General features: G+C 45.1%; 1 protein-coding gene across 1 annotated transcript in view; it reads right to left on the bottom strand.

The window, feature by feature from the left end:
- The window catches only part of LOC140719309 (butyrophilin subfamily 3 member A3-like), a 52,789-nt gene that overhangs the window by 13,258 nt on the left and 19,080 nt on the right, over nucleotides 1-20,451 (bottom strand). The window contains exons 6-13 of the mRNA XM_073033852.1: nucleotides 19,642-19,668; nucleotides 14,213-14,239; nucleotides 12,207-12,233; nucleotides 8,027-8,053; nucleotides 3,250-3,276; nucleotides 2,744-2,770; nucleotides 1,753-1,779; nucleotides 648-674 (exon numbers count right to left, since the gene is read on the bottom strand). Coding sequence (XP_072889953.1) covers nucleotides 648-674; nucleotides 1,753-1,779; nucleotides 2,744-2,770; nucleotides 3,250-3,276; nucleotides 8,027-8,053; nucleotides 12,207-12,233; nucleotides 14,213-14,239; nucleotides 19,642-19,668 — 216 coding nt within the window. The remainder of the gene's footprint in view (nucleotides 1-647; nucleotides 675-1,752; nucleotides 1,780-2,743; nucleotides 2,771-3,249; nucleotides 3,277-8,026; nucleotides 8,054-12,206; nucleotides 12,234-14,212; nucleotides 14,240-19,641; nucleotides 19,669-20,451) is intronic.

The raw sequence follows: 20,451 nt of genomic DNA, 5'->3' as shown, positions 1-20,451 counted from the left end.
GGACGAGAGGGGACGTGAAAGAGGTGTACAATTTGGTAAGAGGCATCGAAAGAGGGGACAGCCAGAGACTCTATCCATGTGCAAATGGCTAATACGAGGGGGCATAATTGTAAGGTGTTTAGGGGGGGGGGAGGGGGTAAGATGTCAGAGGCAGAGAGAGTTCTGTGTGCATGGAAATCCCTGCCGGGGTGGTGAAGGCAGATACATTAGGGACATTGAAGGGGCTCTTAGACAGGCACATGGATGACAGAAAAATGATGGGTTATGTGGGAGGGAAAAGTTAGGGCTTCCTAACTTTTATATGCCATGGATCCCGACCATTACCTGAGTGGGTCAGTGGACGGCAGGTTGGGAACCCCTGGTCTAGATTGATCTTGCAGTGGGTTATGAGGTCGGCACAGCATCGTGGGACTGTGCTGTGATGTTGTATTGAGATTAGAGGATTTGCCAGCCATCTTACTGAAGAATGAACTGCATGGAAAACCCAAAAAGGCTGGAGTGACGTCTCCAAACCAAATCCCAGCACGGGTGCCTTGAATGGCGCAGAATGGCCACACAAACACTCGGCCATCGGCAACAAGCAAGGCCGTAGAATACAACCCAACCTTACGCCGAGCAGGAGCCAGACCAACGAACTGAACACTCACCAAACTCAGTCTGGAGCTTCTTGTAATCTGCAAAAGAAACAATCATTAGGAAAAAGGTCATCAATCTGTTCACAAAGAGTGTTGATCATCGGGGGGAGAATGAGGAAAACACAGAGCACTACAGACAGAAGTGGTCACACCACCTGCACGATGCGTGGTCAACTGGATAAGCAAATTTGCCGATGACACTAAGATTGGGGACATAATGGACAGAGAGGAAGGCTATCTGGACCAGCTGGGAAAATGGGCTGAAAAATAAATACATTGTGAAATTTACTGTTTCGCTGTAGCAGTACCGAGCAATCTGTTCCTTAAGGGGAGCTCCCACTGCCTGTTGGGTGGTACGGTAGTGTAGTCATCAGCACAACACTTTATAGTACCGGTGACCCAGGATCAATTCCCGCTACTGCCTGTAAGGAGTTTGTACGTTTTCCCCATCACTGTGTGTTTCTCTGGGTGCTCCAGTTTCCTCCCACAGTCCAAAGATGCACCAGTTGGTAGGTTAATTGGTCATCGTAAACTGTCCCGTGATTAGGCTAGGATTAAATCAGGGGTTGCTGGGTGGCAGGACTCAAGGGTCCAGAAGGGCCTATTCCCCTCTGTATCTCAATAAATTAATCAATAGATAGCTAGATAAATAAATCAATCAATCCGTAAATAAATAATATTAACTGCTCCCAAAGCCATGCATCTGAAATAGCCTCTGACAACCAAGTCACTTGTGACGTAGCTAATAAGCCCAGCTGAACTGTTTCCACGGACATCGGTGGGTTACTAGCACCTGAAAACCGGTTGCCTCGGGCAGGACAGGGCTCTTCGGACGAGGTTCTGAGCTGATCTTGGAGAAGGAAACCTCTGATCTCAAACCTCCCCTGCCTTGCAGTTATACCTATTCATGGGGGAGGCTTCAGGAGTGAACCCTGAGGAAAAGTCCCGAGCTGGAGTCCCCAAGCCAATCCTACATGGAGGGGAGTGGCTAAAATCCTCGTGCGGAGATTTTTTAAGTGAGGCCCAGCCAGGGTATCCATCCCACAGTCACCTACAACCTCTCATCGTCGCAAAGCTCCGGACCGCGTAGTTAACCTGTGATCAACTCGGCACTTACTAGCTGTGATTGTGCTGCTTTCCACCTCTGTAAAACACAAAAAGAACCAATGTGAAACAAATTTTAGTCCCGACTCCCAACATGCAGCAAGATTCCCCACAGTCCACGCACACCGAGACGTATCACAGGCTATCGTAAGGTCAGAAGAGTGAAGTGATTCACTTTAGAAGGGCGAGCTTGAGGGCAGAACACAGGATTCCTTGCAGTCTGGAGGAATGGAAGGATCTTGGGGTTCACGTCCACAGATCCCTCAAAGCTGCCGTTCAAATTGACAGGGTGGTTAAGAAGCTGTACGGTGTGTTGGGGGACCGAGTTAAGAGTCATGAAATAAAGTTGCAATTCTATAAAACTTCGGTTAGACCAGACGGAGTTTGCTTTCAGCTCTAATCACTCTGTTATAGTGACGATGAGGGTACAGAGGGTTGTTACCAGGATGCTGCTTGGATTATGAGAATATGTTGTGCAAGCCAGGACTTTTCTCTCTGGAGTGAAGGAGAACGAGAGGTGACTTAATGAAGATGTACAAGATAAGAGGGAAAGATAGAGTGGAAAGCGGAAACTTTCCCCAGGGCAGAAATGGCTAACGTGAGGGGGCATACATTTAAGACGACTGGAGGAAAGTATAGGGGGGAGATGTCTGAGGCCAGTTTTTTGTTAAAAACAGAAGAGTGTGTGTTACGCACAGTCAGCAGTGGTGGTAGAAGCAAGTACATTGGAACACTTGAGGAAATCTTAGATAGGCTCACAGATGATAGAACGTGGAGGGCTATGTAGAAAAGTAGGGTTAGATTGATCTTGGAGTAGATTAAAAGATGAACACAACATTGTTGGCTGAAGGGCCTGTACTGACTTGCATCCACAATAGTATTAGGAGCAAAGGCAGGAGAACCAGCCCTATTCACTTTGCGACTGACATTGAAAGTGACTGGTATTAATTCAGCGGTGAGATGTCAACCCCAGCAAGTGGGGAGCACTGGGAATATCCACTTACCAAATTTCTTTTTAAGTTTCTCAAGCTCTGAGCAAACAAAAAGAAAAACAGGAGACAATGTAATGATTGTAACAAACAGACCAGGATTAGCTCAAACAACATCACTCATGCAAGAAATTATGCAGAAAAAGTAATGTCTCACTTTCAGCGACTCGAATCTGCAGTTTTTTCTCGTGTTTTTCTTTCACTATTTGTGCGATTATTGGCTGTCCCTCTACCTCCTCCCCACCCACCCCTACCCCCTCCACATCCCCAACCCTCACACCCACAACCCTAATCCTAACCCCCACCTCCTCCCTGTCCACCCCCACCCCTACCCCCTCCACCTCCCCAATCCTAATCCAAACCCCCAGCTCCACCCCAACCACCACCCTCAAGCCCGGCTCTGACAACATTAAGGAACCAACATGAGGTCTTGCAAGAGCATGATGCCCAGGAACCTGAACGTGGAAACTGCAGAGGGTAACAGATGAGATGACGGTGACAGAGTTCTCTACCATGCTCACCTGATTTCTCTGCTTGTACTGCTTCCGCTGAAACAGACAATAAAAACATATTAAGAGGCGTTGCCAGTGACCAGAAGCCTCGAGCCCAGGGAGCCCGTCGTACAGTAGGGACAGTCAGCAGACTCTTAACAAGCCGATGGACGGAAGAGCCACGCGTCGTTGATATTTCGAGCAAGGTAGGAAATTTCTCTTTGGAGCGAAGGAGGATCAGCGGTGACTTGATAGAAGTGTACAAGATGATAAGAGACATGGATCAAGTGGACCGTATGTGTCTTTATGTGAGTGTGTGTCAGTGACTCTTTCTGTGTGTGTGTGTGTGTGTGTGTGTGTGTGTGTCTTTCTAAGTCCATCTGTGCATCTCTGCGTGTGTGTGTCTCTCTCTATGACTGTGTATCTCTCTCTCTGTCTGCGTGTGTCTCTCTCTATGACTGTGTATCTCTCTGTCTGCATGTGTGTCTCTCTCTCTATGACTGTGTATCTCTCTGCGTGTGTCTCTCTCTATGACTGTGTATCTCTCTCTCTGTCTGCGTGTGTCTCTCTCTCTATGACTGTGTATCTCTCTGCGTGTGTCTCTCTCTATGACTGTGTATCTCTCTCTCTGTCTGCGTGTGTCTCTCTCTATGACTGCGTATCTCTCTGTCTGCATGTGTGTCTCTCTCTCTATGACTGTGTATCTCTCTCTGTCTGTGTGTGTGTGTGTGAGAAGCTAGACTGGACTGCCAACACAGATGCCTTGTGCAGGAAGGCACAGAGTCGACTGTACTTCCTTAGAAGGTTGGCGTCATTCAATGTTTGTAGTGAGATGCTGAAGATGTTCTATAGGTCAGTTGTGGAGAGCGCCCTCTTCTTTGTGGTGGCGTGTTGGGGAGGCAGCATTAAGAAGAGGGACGCCTCACGTCTTAATAAGCTGGTAAGGAAGGCGGGCTCTGTCGTGAGCAAAGTACTGGAGAGTTTAACATCGGTAGCTGAGCGAAGGGCGCTGAGTAGGCTACGGTCAATTATGGAAAACCCTGAACATCCTCTACATAGCACCATCCAGAGACAGAGAAGCAGTTTCAGCTATCGATGCAATGCTCCTCAGACAGGATGAAGAGATCAATACTCCCCAATGCCATTCAGCTTTACAATTCAACCGCCAGGAGTAAGATATGTTAAAGTGCCGGGGTTAGGACTCAATGTATTTAAGTAAACTACTGAAGAACTTTTTAAAAGCTATTTATTAATGCTTTTTGAGAGGGTGATTTTAGATGCATATCATATTTTTACTGAGTTAAGTATTGTATGTAATTAGTTTTGCTACAATAAGTGTATGGGACATTGGAAAAAATGTTGAATTTCCCCATGGGGATGAATAAAGTATCTATCTATCTATCTCTCTCTCTCTCTGTCTGCATGTGTATCTCTCTCTCTATGACTGTGTATCTCTCTCTGTCTGCATGTGTATCTCTCTCTGTCTGCATGTGTATCTCTCTCTCTATGACTGTGTATCTCTCTCTGTCTGCATGTGTACCTCTCTCTCTATGACTGTGTATCTCTCTCTGTCTGCGTGTGTGTGTGTGTCTCTCTCTGTCTGCGTGTGTCTCTCTCTCTCTATGACTGTGTATCTCTCTGTCTGCATGTGTATCTCTCTCTCTATGACTGTGTATCTCTCTCTGTCTGCGTGTGTGTGTCTCTCTCTCTGTCTGCGTGTGTCTCTCTCTCTGTCTGCATGTGTATCTCTCTCTCTATGACTGTGTATCTCTCTCTGTCTGCATGTGCATCTCTCTCTGTCTGCGTGTGTATCTCTCTCTCTATGACTGTGTATCTCTCTCTCTGTCTGCATGTGTATCTCTCTCTCTATGACTGTGTATCTCTCTCTGTCTGCGTGTGTGTCTCTCTCTCTATGACTGTGTATCTCTCTCTGTCTGCGTGTGTGTCTCTCTCTCTATGACTGTGTATCTCTCTCTCTGTCTGCATGTGTCTCTCTCTATGACTGTGTATCTCTCTGTCTGCATGTGTGTCTCTCTCTATGACTGTGTATCTCTCTCTGTCTGCGTGTGTGTGTGTCTCTCTCTGTCTGTGTGTCTCTCTCTCTGTCTGCGTGTGTGTGTCTCTCTCTCTGTCTGCATGTGTATCTCTCTCTCTCTATGACTGTGTATCTCTCTCTCCATGACTGTGTATCTCTCTCTCCATGACTGTGTATCTCTCTCTCTATGACTGTGTATCTCTCTCTGTCTGCATGTGTATCTCTCTCTCTATGACTGTGTATCTCTCTCTCTGTCTGCATGTGTCTCTCTCTATGACTGTGTATCTCTCTCTCTGTCTGCGTGTGTGTGTCTCTCTCTGTCTGCATGTGTATCTCTCTCTCTATGACAGTGTATCTCTCTCTGTCTGCGTGTGTGTGTCTCTCTCTCTGTCTGCATGTGTATCTCTCTCTCTATGACTGTGTATCTCTCTCTCTATGACTGTGTATCTCTCTCTCTGTCTGCATGTGTCTCTCTCTATGACTGTGTATCTCTCTCTCTCTCTGTCTGCGTGTGTGTGTCTCTCTCTGTCTGCATGTGTATCTCTCTCTCTATGACTGTGTATCTCTCTCTGTCTGCGTGTGTGTGTCTCTCTCTGTCTGCATGTGTATCTCTCTCTCTATGACTGTGTATCTCTCTCTGTCTGCGTGTGTGTGTCTCTCTCTCTGTCTGCATGTGTATCTCTCTCTCTATGACTGTGTATCTCTCTCTGTCTGCGTGTGTGTGTCTCTCTGTCTGCATGTGTATCTCTCTCTCTATGTGTATCTCTCTCTGTCTGCGTGTGTGTGTGTCTCTCTCTGTCTGCATGTGTATCTCTCTCTCTATGTGTATCTCTCTCTGTCTGCGTGTGTGTGTGTCTCTCTCTGTCTGTGTGTGTCTCTCTCTCTCTATGACTGTGTATCTCTCTGTCTGCATGTGTATCTCTCTCTCTATGACTGTGTATCTCTCTCTGTCTGCGTGTGTGTGTCTCTCTCTCTGTCTGTATGTGTATCTCTCTCTCTATGACTGTGTATCTCTCTCTCTGTCTGCGTGTGTGTGTGTCTCTCTCTGTCTGCGTGTGTGTGTGTGTCTCTCTCTGTCTGCGTGTGTGTGTGTGTCTCTCTCTGTCTGCGTGTGTGTGTGTCTCTCTCTGTCTGCATGTGTATCTCTCTCTCTATGTGTATCTCTCTCTGTCTGCGTGTGTGTGTCCCTCTCTCTGTCTGCATGTGTATCTCTCTCTCTATGACTGTGTATCTCTCTCTGTCTGCATGTGCATCTCTCTCTCTATGACTGTGTATCTCTCTCTCTGTCTGCATGTGTATCTCTCTCTATGACTGTCTCTCTCTCTATCTGCATGTGTGTGTCTCTCTCTGTCTGCATGTGCATCTCTCTCTCTATGACTGTGTATCTCTCTCTCTATGACTGTGTATCTCTCTCTCTGTCTGCATGTGCATCTCTCTCTCTATGACTGTGTATCTCTCTCTCTATGACTGTGTATCTCTCTCTCTGTCTGCATGTGTATCTCTCTCTATGACTGTGTATCTCTCTCTCTGTCTGCATGTGTATCTCTCTCTATCTGCGTGTGTGTGTCTCTCTCTCTGTCTGCATGTGTATCTCTCTCTGTCTGCGTGTGTGTCTCTCTCTCTGTCTGCGTGTGTGTCTCTCTCTCTGTCTGCGTGTGTGTATCTCTCTCTGTCTGCGTGTGTGTCTCTCTCTCTGTCTGCGTGTGTGTCTCTCTCTCTGTCTGCGTGTGTGTATCTCTCTCTGTCTGCGTGTGTGTCTCTCTCTCTGTCTGCGTGTGTGTATCTCTCTCTGTCTGCGTGTCTCTCTCTCTGTCTGCGTGTGTGTCTCTCTCTGTCTGCGTGTGTATCTCTCTCTGTCTGCGTGTGTGTCTCTCTCTCTGTCTGCGTGTGTGTATCTCTCTCTGTCTGCGTGTGTGTCTCTCTCTCTGTCTGCGTGTGTGTCTCTCTCTGTCTGCGTGTGTGTCTCTCTCTGTCTGCGTGTGTGTCTCTCTCTCTGTCTGCGTGTGTATCTCTCTCTGTCTGCGTGTGTGTCTCTCTCTCTGTCTGCGTGTGTGTCTCTCTCTCTGTCTGCGTGTGTGTCTCTCTCTCTGTCTGAGCGCCTCTCTGTTATTCAAGATTTCTAGCGTCTGCAGAATCTCGTGTTGGTGTGTCACTGAGCTGCTTGGTTCTGATTGCAGTGAGAAATAGCTGTTCAAGTCGTGGCATCAGGAATTTGATATAAAAAAAAGTTCTTATTCTACTTGACGATGGAATAACTTTAATCATCTCGAGGATAAAACAACAGGTGAGGAAGGGGTTTCCATCTGGATATGTCAGTTTCAAAAATAAAACAAAATAGTAAGAGCCCAATGCTTGCTTTCAACGATTTCCTAACTATCTGTGAAATATGATCCAAAAATTAATAACCGGTAACGTAGTTTAGAAACACAAGAGATTCTGCACATGCTGGAAATCCAGAGCAACGCACACAAAATGCTGGAGGATCTCAGCAGCTCAGGCTCTATGGAAACGTACAGACGACGTTCCGGGCCAAGTCACGGACTTTAGAAGACCTCTATGACTGCTACATACTGCGAGTTTTGCCTTCCCTGTTGCATAACAGAGTCAGTCAAGGTGCTGTTTGCTTTCGTCTGATAGGCAAACCTCAAGCCGTAATCACTGCCCACCAATATTCAAAACATTGTGCTTTTAGAGAGGAATACAGCCACAGGCTTATGCCTCAGAGTCATTACCCCATGGCACCATCTTCACAATACAACCCACTGGCCTTACCTTTCTCCCTGCGCAACTTCTCGTACCCTGAAAGAGAACAGAAATCCAGCTGTTAAATGGGTGACACTTCCATTCGTTCAGGAAATAGGTAAAGCTGCAGATGAACCAAAAACCAGAAACACGGTTAATGGCGCCCACGGAGAGAGAAACTAGGCAGTGTTTCAGGCCAGTGACCCAGCCGCAGAACAGGGTGGGAGAGTGGAGGGGTGTCATCAGTTTGTACAGCCCACCGGGGGCGGGGGGGGAGGTGCGGCCAGGAGTGAGGTCCAAGAAAGCGTACCTGTTAAATACAAAAGCATAAGGGCAGCAAAGTCGCACACCAGTTACAACATCAGCACACACAATCTGGGTTCAACGCCTGCTGCAGTCTGCAAGGAGTCTCTGTGTTCTCCCCGCAGGTTTCCCGGCTGCTCTGCTTTCCCCCACATCCCAGAGATACACAGGGGCAGGTTAGCAAGCGGTGGGCATGCCACACTTGGACATTTCACTGTACATATGGGCAGGTTTGGTACAGGTGTGGGGGTGGGCTTGAACTAATTTGGCAGAGTCTGGGACAGTTGGTGTACAACTAGATACAGTGTGTAGTGACACTGTCAGGAAGGACGGGCAGATGACAGGGCAAAATTGCAGTCAGAGGGAAGAGTTAAAGTGTAACAGGGGGCCAAAGTCAAAAAGTGATGAATAGAGGACCGAAGGTGTTCTATCGGAATGCACGCACCAAATGGAATAAGGTCGATGATCTTGCAGCAAGTCAGAGATTGACAGGTATGACCTCGTGAACGTCTGAGTTGTGGCTGAAAGAAGGTCGTAGTTGGGAGCTTAACATCCAAGGATGCACACTGCATCGAAAGGTCAGGCAGGTAGTCAGGAGGGGTGGGATGGCTCTGTTGGTATAAAATGAAATGAAATCTTTGGAAAAAGGATCAGAAGATGTAGAAACTGCCGGGATAAGAAGATCCTGATGGGAGTTATATACAAGCCCCTGAACAGTGGGCAGGTTGTGGGCTACAAATTCCAACGGGAGATAGAAAAGGAATGTAGAAAGGGCAAGGTGCAATAATCATGGGGGATTTCAATATTTTGGTAGATTGGGAATATCCAGTTGGCATTTGTAGAAGGGCCTATTCCACGCTGTCCCTCAATAAAAAAACAATTAGCCATTGTACATGCATTTGATGGCCACTCTATTAGGAACACCTCCTTGTTAATGCAAATATCTAATTAGCCAATCATGTGGCAGCAACCCAATGTATAAAAGCACGCAGGCATGGTCAAAAGGTTCAGTTGTTACAACCAAACTTCAGAATGGGAAAGAAATGCGACCTAAGTAACTTTGACCGTGGAATGATTGTTGGTGCCAGGCAGCACCTCAGAAGCTGCTGATCACCTGAGATTTCTGCCCTCTACAGTTTGCGAGAAACAAAATAGCAGTTCTGTGGGTGAAAATGCCTCGTTAATGAGGGAGGTCAGAGGAGAATGGCCAGACTGGTTCAAACTGACAGCAACTCAAATAACCACGCGTTACAACAGCAGGTGCAGAAGAGCATCTCTGAACATTTAACACGCCAGACCTTGAAGTGGATGGACTACAGCAGCAGAAATCCATGAACACACACTACAGTCGGATTACCTCACACTACAGATACATGGTGCATGTGGGGTAGAGAGAGAGTTGGGGGGGAGGGGAGAGGGGAAGTAGTACAAGGTGTTGATGAGGCCTAATTTACAGTATTCTGTGCAGTTTTGGTCATGTACCTGCAGAAAAGATATAAATAAGGACGAGAGAGTGCAGAGAAAAACTCCAAGGATTTGGCCAAGTCCGGAGGATCAGAGTTATGAGGGAAAATTGAATTGGGACTTTACTCCTGGGAACATAGAAGACTGAGGAGAGATTTGATAGAGGTAATCAAAATAAACAGAGTAAATGCGAACAGGCTTTTTCAAATGAGCTCAGCTGGGACTACTACACCAGAGGTCATGGGTTAAGGGTGAAAGGTGAAACGTTTAAGGGGAACATGAATAGTGTGAAATAAGCTTCCAGCTCAAGTGATCCATGTGGGCTTATTTTCAACATTTAAGAGAAGTTTGAACAGATACACAGATGGGAGGGGAATGCAGGGCCATGGTCCCAGTGCAGGCCGATCGGAGAAGGCAGCTTAAATGACAAACAAGAGAAAATCTGCAGATGCTGGATATCCGAGCAACACACACAAAACGCTGGAGGGACTCAGCCGGCCAGGCAGCATCTATGGAAAAGATTACAGTCGGTGTTTCGGGCCGAAACCCTTCCGCAGGACTGGAGGAATAAAGCTAAGGAGTAGGTTTAAAAGGGGGGGGGGGGTGGAGGGAGAGAGAAAGGCCAGGTGATAGGTGAAACCTGGAGGGGGAGGAATAAAGTGAAGAGCTGGGAAGTAAATTGTTGAAAGAGACAGAAGGCCATGGATAAAAGAAAAGGGGGGAGGAGCACCAGAGGGAGGCGATGAACGGGCAAGGAGATAAGCTGAGGGAGGGGAAATTATGAAGGAGGGAGGGTGGAGGGGCATTACTGGAAGTTGGAGAAATCAATGTTCATGCCATCAGGTTGGAGGCTACCCAAACAGAATATAAGGTGTTGTTCCTCCAACCCAAGTGTGGCCTCATCACGACGGTGGAGGGAGGCCATAGAAGGACATATTGGAATGGGAATGGGAATGGGAAGTAGAATTAAAATGGGTGGTCACTGGGAGATCACACTTGTTCTGGTGGACAGAGCATAGATGCTCGGTGAAGCAATCTCCCAATCTACATTGGGTCTCACCGATATGCAGGAGGTCACGCCGGGAGCACCAAACACTGCAAGTGACCCCAACAGTCTCACAGGTGAAGTGTCACCTCACCTAGAAGGACTGCCTGGGGCCCTGAATGGTGGTGAGGGAGGAGGTGTAGCACTTGTTCTGCTTGCCAAGGAGAAAAGGGGTGGGTCGAATGGACAAGGGAGTCGTGAAGGGAGCCACCCCTGCGGAAAGCAGAAACTGTGGGTAGGGGTCAGTGGTGGGATCTCGTTGGAGATGGCAGAGGTTCTGGAGAATTACATGCTGGGCGTGGAGGCTGGTGAGCCGGTAGGTGAGGACAAGAGGGGCACTATCCCTGGAAGGGTGGCAGGAACTTGGTTTAAGAGCAGACGTGCGTGAAATGGAAGAGATGCAGTTGAGGGCAGTGTTGATGTGGAAGGGAAGCCCCTTTCTTTTAAAAAGGACATCTCCATTGTTTTAAAATGAAAAGACTCATCCTGAGAGCAGATGTGGCGGAGACGGAGCAATTGAGAGACAGGGATAGTGTTTTTACAAGTAGCAGGGTGGGACAAGGTGTCGTCAAGGTAGCTGTGAGAGTCCACGGGTCTGTAATAGACATCAGTGGATAAGCTGTTTCCAGAGTTTCAATGGTTCGGCAGAGACCAGATGGGCCACAGAGCAGGCTTCTGAGCTGTACTTTTCTATAACCGTGACTCATAACAACAATTAAATCTCTGGGTCGGGGGAAGCATTCATTCTAGCAAGTGTGACACCCCCTGATGACGTCAGCTTCTGATGGAAACTGTCTGTTCTGAAGGTGAACCCTGGACCCCGTCGGAATACTGACCATCTACAGTAAGTGTAACTCGGCAAAGTTTAGAAAAGCCCGGGTTGTTTCCCCCGGAGCGCTGGAGGCTGACAGCAGACATGTTTATAAGATTATCAGAGGCACAGAGAGAGTAGACAGACAATATCATTTTCCCAGGGTTGAAATGTCTAAGACCAGGGGGTGAGAGGGGCTAATTTCAAAGGAGATGCAGAGAGTGGTGGGTGCCTGGGGTGGTGGAGAGCCAGAAATAGTGGAGACTTCTAAGAGACATACAGATAGGCACATGATTGTGAGGAAAATGGAGGGACATGGACATTGTGTAGGCAGAAGGGATTAGTTCAGCTGGCCATTTATTGGTTCAGCACAACACTGTGGGCTGAAGGGCCTCTTCCTGGGTCCTTCGCAAGATTGTCACACACAAGCATCCAATGTTAGTCCCAGTGGAAACGCAGTGCACTGCAGGGACGTCCTCTCACTCATCGCATCCTCGCTGAACGTACAGGGAGGCATACGGCCTATCTGCCACCAGTATTCGCAGCGTCAGAACACTCGATCACCATAAATTAATCCCAAGACTCACCTTCTTCCGCTACCAGCTTCTGTTTCTCTGCAAGAGACAGAAATCCCATGTTAGGAACTAGGGCCGATGATAAAGAGCAGGCTGTTCCCACTGTGGACCTGTATGGTGTCAGGTAGGTCTCTGGTGAACCAGTACCTGCCCTCCATTTTAAGATTCGTCCCCCTTGTTTTGCCTCTCAACTGGAGGAAATGCATCTGCACCATCATCTTCCCAAATTTATCAACAAATAATGGAACATTCCAGCACAGTATAGGCCCTGGTTTTGTGACCTCTGACGGCTGGGTCACCAGTCTTGTAAAGACACTGCAGCAACGGCAGACCACTTCTGTAGATACATATGCCAAGAACAACCATGGTCACGGATAGAGCAACAGCAGGAAGTGGGTCCTCCCCACAGGCAACGAGCCCTTGCTCAGTAGACAGATGGAAGACCATGATCTGAACCCTAACCCTAATGCATGATCACACAACACACGATGATGCTACTGATACGACCTTCAACCCACAATGTTGCACCAAAATTTTAACCTGCCCTAAGATCACTGTAACCCCTCCCACTCACGCATTAGGGTTAGGGGGAGGGTAGCCCTCCATTTTTCTATCATCCACGTGCTTATCTAAAACTCTCTTAAATTTCCCTAATGTCCCTGGCAGCACGTTATACACACCCAGCACTCCGTAAAAAATCTTCCTCTGACACCCCCCCTGCACTTTCCTCCAACCAACTCAAAATTATGCCCCCTCATATTAGCCACTTCTGCACCTACGACATTTTCTCTTATCCAAGCAGCATCCTGGGAAATCTTATGAGGCGACCAGAACTGAACACAATATTCCACCTTCTATAATTCACAGGGGAATGGCCTTGTCTCTGGATGGGCAGATGCCACAGTGGTTAATCTAGGCTCAACTGCCAGTCTTCCATAAATAAAAAAACCTTGCCCAGGCTTGTGCCCTGGAAACTTTCCAAGGTGCAAATCCACAGTCTATCGAGACTAACGGAGGCTGAATCAAATGAAGGGCTGGGATGTATTAGGTTTGCAGAACGCAGGGACATTATCCAACGGTCAAATGGTGCCACAACATGAACCTCTCACTCAGCTAATGAGCGGATCATCAACTACAGGAGGAAGACATCATGATCCAGTCCTCATCAAGTGGAGAGCTTTAAATTCCTTGGCATTGTCACGTCCAAGGATCTGTCCTGGGACCAGCAGGTAAGAGCAATCACACAGAAGGGTTGACAGCAACCCTACTTTCTTAGAGGTTCACATAGATTTACTATGTCATCTAAGACTCTAACTACTATAGAAGCACAGCGGACAGTACCCTGACCGGTTGCATTGAGGCCTGGTTTGGAAACACCAATGCCCAGGAATGGAAAAAGTGGTGGATACAGCCCAGTCCATCACAGGCAACAGCCTCCCTGCCAGAGCACGTCTACACGAAGCGCTGCCACAAGAAAGCAGCTCCCATCATCACAGAGCCCACCATCCAGCCGTACCGTTTTCTCGCTGCTACCATCGGGCAAAAGGTACAGGAGCCTCAGATCCTACATCACCTGGTTCAGGAACAGTTATTACCATCAGCTCCCAAACCAGCGAGGATAACTTCACTCATCTCAGTGCTGAACTGCCTCCACAACCCACAGACTCACTTTCACGGACTCTACAACTCGTTCTCAGAATTATTCTTCTTAACTTGTACAATGTGTCTTCTTTTGCACATTGGCTGTTTGTCAGTCTTTGTTTACGTAATAAATTCTGCTGCATTTTTACTTTCCTGTAAATGCCTACAAGAAAATGAATCTCAGGGTAACGAATCTTGTAGGCATTTACAGGAAAATTTGTAAATCTCTTTCTCCAAACAAAGATGTGATTTTTCACTTCAGTGTTCCGTTCCTTCCCCAACTTCCTCCGCACCCACCACAAACCTCCATCTCTATACCCTCACTCTCACAATCTGATAGGTATAAATTCACAATCTCCTTTACTGGTGGTCCTTACCAAGTTCTTCTTTCAATTCTTCGATCTCTGTAACAAAGAGAAAGAAAACAAAAATCAATCAGCAGTTTTATTCTTGCCCAGAACCATTATTGGTAGGTGGCACAGTAATTGGACTTTCAGAAGGGCTTTGACAAGTTGCCACACACGAGGCTGTTTAACAAGCTACGAGCCTGTGGTATTCCAGGAAAGACTCTAACACAGATAAAGCAGTGGCTGACTGGCAGGATTCAGAGTGGGAATAAAGGGAGCCTTCTCTGGTTGACTGCCAGTGGCTAGTGGTGTTCCACAGGGGTCTGTGTTGGGACCGATTCTTTTTACATTGTATGTCAATACAGAAGACTAAAGGACACCATTTCAACTGGATAACAGCCAGACTCAAGCAAGAAGAAAAGAACAGGAACTTATCAAACCGTGGTTCTGTACAGAAGGATCTATCTCTAGACACACTGACAGAGACCCGGTACATGAACCCAGTCACACCGACACGGACCCGGTACATGAACCCAGTCACACCGACACGGACCCGGTACATGAACCCAGACACACCAACACCGACCCGGTACATTAACCCAGACACACCGACAGAGACCCGGTATATGAACCCTTACGGAGAAAAGAGAAACGACGACATCAACAATCAATGAATCGCCAGGATTTGGACCGCGAAGTAAGCACTTCCAACGGACCTCCCTCGAAGCTAGCCATTCAGAATATTCTGCAGCTAAACTGTTCACAGTGTTTTGAACCAGCCAACAGATCATGACATACACGAGGAAATCTGCAGAAGCTGGAAATTCAAACCACACACACAAAATGCTGGTGGAACACAGCAGGCCAGGCAGCATCTATAGGGAGAAGCACAGTCGATGTTTTGGGCCGAGACTCTGTCCTGACGAAGGGTCTCGGCCCGAAACGTCGACAGTGCTTCTCCTTATAGATGCTGCCTGGCCTGCTGTGTTCCACCAGCATTTTGTGTGTGTTGTTTAGATCATGACATCCAGTCTTTCGCCATTCGGAGCCCGGAGGAGTACATAAGCCGGCATTCTGAGGAGACAACACCCCCAGCTGTGCACTGACGATGGCTTCTCAATTTGAGCCAAAACCTCTGCAAACATTTTGCCAAGCTTGGCAACAAACCAAACTTCCAAATATGTCAATGATTTGGATGACAGAATTGAGACCAAGTTTGCAGAGATAGGTGGAGGGGCAGGAACTTGAAATAGAGAGGCTACAGAAAGAACTTGGCAGATTAGGAGAATGGGCAAAAACCTAACAGATGGAATACAGTGTCGGGAAGTGTATGGTCAGGCACTTTGGTAGATGAAATAAATGGAGAGAAAATTTTAAAATCCGAGGAGCAAGGGGTCTTGTGGGTACTTGTGCAAGATTCCATAAAGGTTAACTTGCACGTTGAGTCGGTGGTGAGAAAGTAATTGCAATTTAGCATTCATTTCAAGACGACCAGAATATAAGAGCAAGGATGTAATTTCGAAGCATTATAAAGCACTGTTCAGGCCTCATTTGTAGTATTTGAGCTGATTTGGGACCCTTATATGAAAAGGGATGTGCTGAAACTGGAGAGGATTCAGAGGAGGTCGATGCAAATGATTCTGGAATGGATGTGTTACCAAACAAGGACCAGTTGATGGCTCTGGACCTATACTCACTGGAATTCCGAAGAATGATGGGGGAATCTCACTGAACCCTATCGAACGGTGAAAGGCCGTTCACCGGAGAACAGGGCAAAGCCTCAGAACAGAGGGACATCCACTTACAACAGAGATGAGGAAAAATGTCTTTAGCCAGATGGTTGTGCAGGCCAAGTCATCGGGTATATTTAAGGCAGAGGTTGATGGGATCTTCATTAGTCACAGTGTCAAAGGTCACAGGGAGAAGGCAGGTAAATGAGTCTAAATTAATCATATGGGATCCATTTAAAGCATTTCTATGTGGTCAGATCATTTCTTATTCAGCTAAGCTTAAAAAACAGACTAAAGTAGAATTAGGTAAGATTTCAAAACAAATTAAAGATTTAGATAATATTTATGCGATTTCCCCTAATATTGACTTATTTAAACAAAGGGTGGAACTTCAATCACAATATAATTTATTGTTAACTCATTAACTATTGAAGGCGACTTGTTTAAGCTAAAGAGTCAATTTTATATGTTTGGAGATAAAAATAACAAACTACTTGCATCTCAATTAAAAACGGCCAGAGCCAAAAGGCAAATTTTGAAAATCCGTAGGAAAGATGGCACCCTGGCTTGGGAATATGATGAAGTTAATAAGATTTTTATACTGAACTTTATAAATCTCAATTTCCAGTGGATTATTCTAAAATGAATGCTTTTTTACGGAAGATTGCTTTTCCTCAGATTTCTGTTGAGGATCAAAATACTCTTGATGCCCAAATTACTGAAGCCGAAATTCATAAATCTATTTTTTCAATGCAATCCGGTAAGGCCCCTGGACTTGATGGCTATCCTGTATAATTCTATAAAAAATTTGGAAAATTGCTTTCTCCGTATATGCTGGAAATGTTTAAGGACTCTTTTGTAAAAGGTGATTTACCCTCTACTTTTTATGAGGCTTCTATTTCTTTAATTCTTAAAAAGGATAAAGATCCTACTGATTGTGCCTCATATAGTCCTATTTCATTATTGAATGTTGATACTAAGATCCTGTCAAAGATAATAGCCAATTGGTTGGAAAATATTTTGGGTAAAATTATTTTTAAAGATCAAACAGGATTTATAAGGGTCGTTAATTCCTTTTCAAATGTTCGGAGATTATTTAATATTATATATTCATCTTCTTTTAAAACTCCACAATGCGTCGTCTCTTTGGATGCTGAAAAAGTGTTTGATCGAGTCGAATGGAAATATTCATTTAATGTTTTAGAGAAATTTGGCTTTGGTGTTAATTTTAATAATTGGATTAGAATGATATATAAAACTCCTATTGCTACTGTTATTACTAATAACAGTAGATCCCCTTTTTTTCAGCTTTCACGGAGAACAAGACAGAGTTGTCCAATAGGTCTTTTGTTATTTAATTTAGTATTAGAACCCCTTGCTAGTGCTCTTCGTGAAGCTAAAGATACTCATGGGATTCTTGTGAATGAGACCATTCATAAATTTCACTTTATGCCGACAATTTACTGGTTTATATATCTAATCCTGAGGAATCTACCCCTGCCTTGCTAAAATTATTCAACGAATTTGGAGATTTTTCAGGATATAAAATTAATTTTAATAAAAGTGAACTGTTTCCTTTAAATGAATCTGTTTCTATATATGATAATTCTCTTTTCAAAGTTATGGATTCCTTTAGATATCTAGGCATTATAATCACCAAAAAATATAAGGATCTTTATAAAGCTAATTTTGTTCCCTTGGTAGATTCTATGAAGTATTTATTTAGCAGATGGAACCCATTTACGTTTTCACTCGCTGGCCGCATCCATACAGTCAAAATGATGATTTTACCAAATTTTTAAATTTATTTCAGAATATCCCTGTTTTTTTGATCAAATTGATTCTATTATCTCATCTTTTATTTGGAATGATAGAAGACCAAGAATTGGTAAATGTCACTTACAAAAATTGAAAAAAGGACGGAGGTCTTGTTTTGCTTAATTTAAGAATGTATTACTGGGCTGTTAATATGTGATATATGTCCTTTTGGTTATACTGGGCTGATAAGAACAAGTGGCCAATTTGGGTAGATTTGGAATTGAAAGCTGTGAAACAGTTTTGTTTAACCTCATTATTGGGAGCTGCTCTACATATACAATTAGCTAAAGTTGCTAATTTAAATTAATACCCTATGATTAAGTATTCTTTACAAATTTGGCTCCAGTTCCGTAATTTTTTTAATCTTAAAAAATTTAAACTTTGTAGTTTAATTTATCGAAACTATTTTTTTAAGCCTTCTTTGAGAGATCCAATTTTTTTTACTTTGTAAAAATAAAGGTATTAATTCTTTTTTGGATCTATTTAAAGAAGATAGACTGATGTCTTTTGAACAATTAGTTGATAAATACTCTCTTTCATATTCACACTTCTTACAATACCTTCAAGTTAGACATTTCTTACAGAAATATTTACGTAATTTTCCTTGCATATTAGAGGCCGATCTGTTAGATACTGAGTATGAACCCTTTGATGAAGAGTTCTATTGGAAGAATTTATAATTTATTATTACAATGGGATAAGCATCCTTTCTTCAAGATTAAACAAGATTGGGAAAAGGAACTTAATTTGACTTTTGTGACGGAGGACTGGATGCGGATTCTGAAGTTGGTTAACTCTTCTTCGATTTGTGCTAGTCATTCACTGATTCAATTTAAAATTGTACTTCGTTACTATTTGACGAAGGAGAGATTGTCTAAAATCTTTCCTGACGTTGGTAGTTATTGTGATTGATGTAAAACTGAGACAGCTACACTGACACACATGTTTTGGTCTTGTTCTATACTGGAACAGTTCTGGAAGTCAATTTCTAAAGCACTTAAAATTAATTTACAACCTAACAAATTAACTGTGCTCTTTGGAATAATACCTCAAAATATTTGTGGTATTTCTGTGTCTGACCAACATGTTATTGCGTTCGTTACATTGATAGCTAGGAGGGCCATTTTGTTGAAGTGGAAGGATATGTCAATTCCCACTCTGTCACAATGGTTCTCTCAAATAATACTATGTCTAAGTTTGGAGAAAATTAGAAGTCGAACCTTCGAACCCATGTTTGATATTGAGAAAAGATGGGGGTCATTTGCTCGTTACTACCATTTGAGTTAATTGATAGATTTTCTCCACGATCGAATTGTAAATTTTGGTATATTCTTTTTGCTGGTGGTTTGATGTTTATCTTTAGAAGCTTTTTGTATGATGCATGGCTCCGGGGTTGAACACCTAATGGGTTTTTTTTCCCCTCACTTTTTTCTTGATTTAGTAGGGGTTTTTTGAAAAGATTTGAAAAGAAAGCTATGATGGAATGGCAGCACAGACTCGATGGGCCAAAGGGCCTAATTCTGCTCCTGTGTCTCACTGTGTCCCGTAGGGTGATCAGACAGAGACCGAATAGGAACCCGACGGGCAGGGTTTTCAGTACAAGGAATGAGCTGCCACCTGGAATGGCAGCACAGACTTGATGGGCCAAAGGGCCTAATTCTGCTCCTGTGTCTCACTGTGTCCCGTAGGGTGATCAGACAGAGACCGAATAGGAACCCGACGGACAGGGTTTTCAGTACAAGGAATGAGCTGTCAACGAAGGTGGATGAGGGAGAGACATTAGCAAATGGACAAGTAGGTGAATAGGACAGGCTTAGACGGATGTGAGGCTGACATGGGCAAACGAGACTAGCTTGGAGCAGTTCGGCTAAGGGCCTGGTTCAGTGCTCTACAAATCAAAGCATTACTTACTCAGAGCACCCGAAGATTTCTTCACGTCTGCAAGAACAAAGGACAAACTCGTCAGAATAGGAAACACAGTGAATTAAAACAGAGACAGCAGACTCACCCGTCGACGCGTATTCAAATGATACACCCGATAGTGTTGCAGCTCTATAAAACCCTGGTTAGACCACACTTGTAGCACTGTGTCAGCTCTGCTCACCTTACAGGAAGGATGCGGAAGCTCTAGGGAGGAGATGCTGTCTGGATTAGACAGCATGTCTTATGAGGGTAGGCTGAGTGAGCGAGGGCTTTTCTCTTTGGAGTGAAGGAGGACGAGAGGCGACTCGATAGAGGTGTACAAGATGATGAGTCATAGAAAGAGTGGACAGTCAGAGAACTTTTGCCCAAGGGCTAATACAGGAGGGCATAAAGTTAAAATGATAGGAGGAAAGTATGGGGGGGGGGGGGGTAGAATATCAGAATATGGTTTTTTAAACACCGAGTGCTGGGTGCATGGAACGCACTGCCAGGGGTGGTGGTAGAGGCAGATACATTAGGGACAATTAAGAAATTCTTAGAAAGGCACATGGATGATAGAAACTCAGAGGGCAATGTAAGCAAAGGGTCCAAGAGTAGGTATGACATTGTGAGCCACAGGGCCTGTACTGATCCGTGTTCTATTTGGTGATCTACAGAGCAGAACGGCAGAGAAACGGACCCATCTCTGTTCTACGTTCCATTCCACTCCCAGTACCTTCTGCCTTTCTGGGGGATGTGATATTACTCAGTTCCTCAAGGTTGTCACAGACGGGGGAGCTCCCACTACCTATTAAATGG

Source organism: Hemitrygon akajei, chromosome 2 (assembly GCF_048418815.1).
Source record: "Hemitrygon akajei chromosome 2, sHemAka1.3, whole genome shotgun sequence".
Lineage (NCBI taxonomy): Eukaryota > Metazoa > Chordata > Chondrichthyes > Myliobatiformes > Dasyatidae > Hemitrygon > Hemitrygon akajei.
The sequence above is the reverse complement of the archived record's forward strand: the minus strand, read 5'-3'. Positions and strand labels throughout refer to the sequence as shown.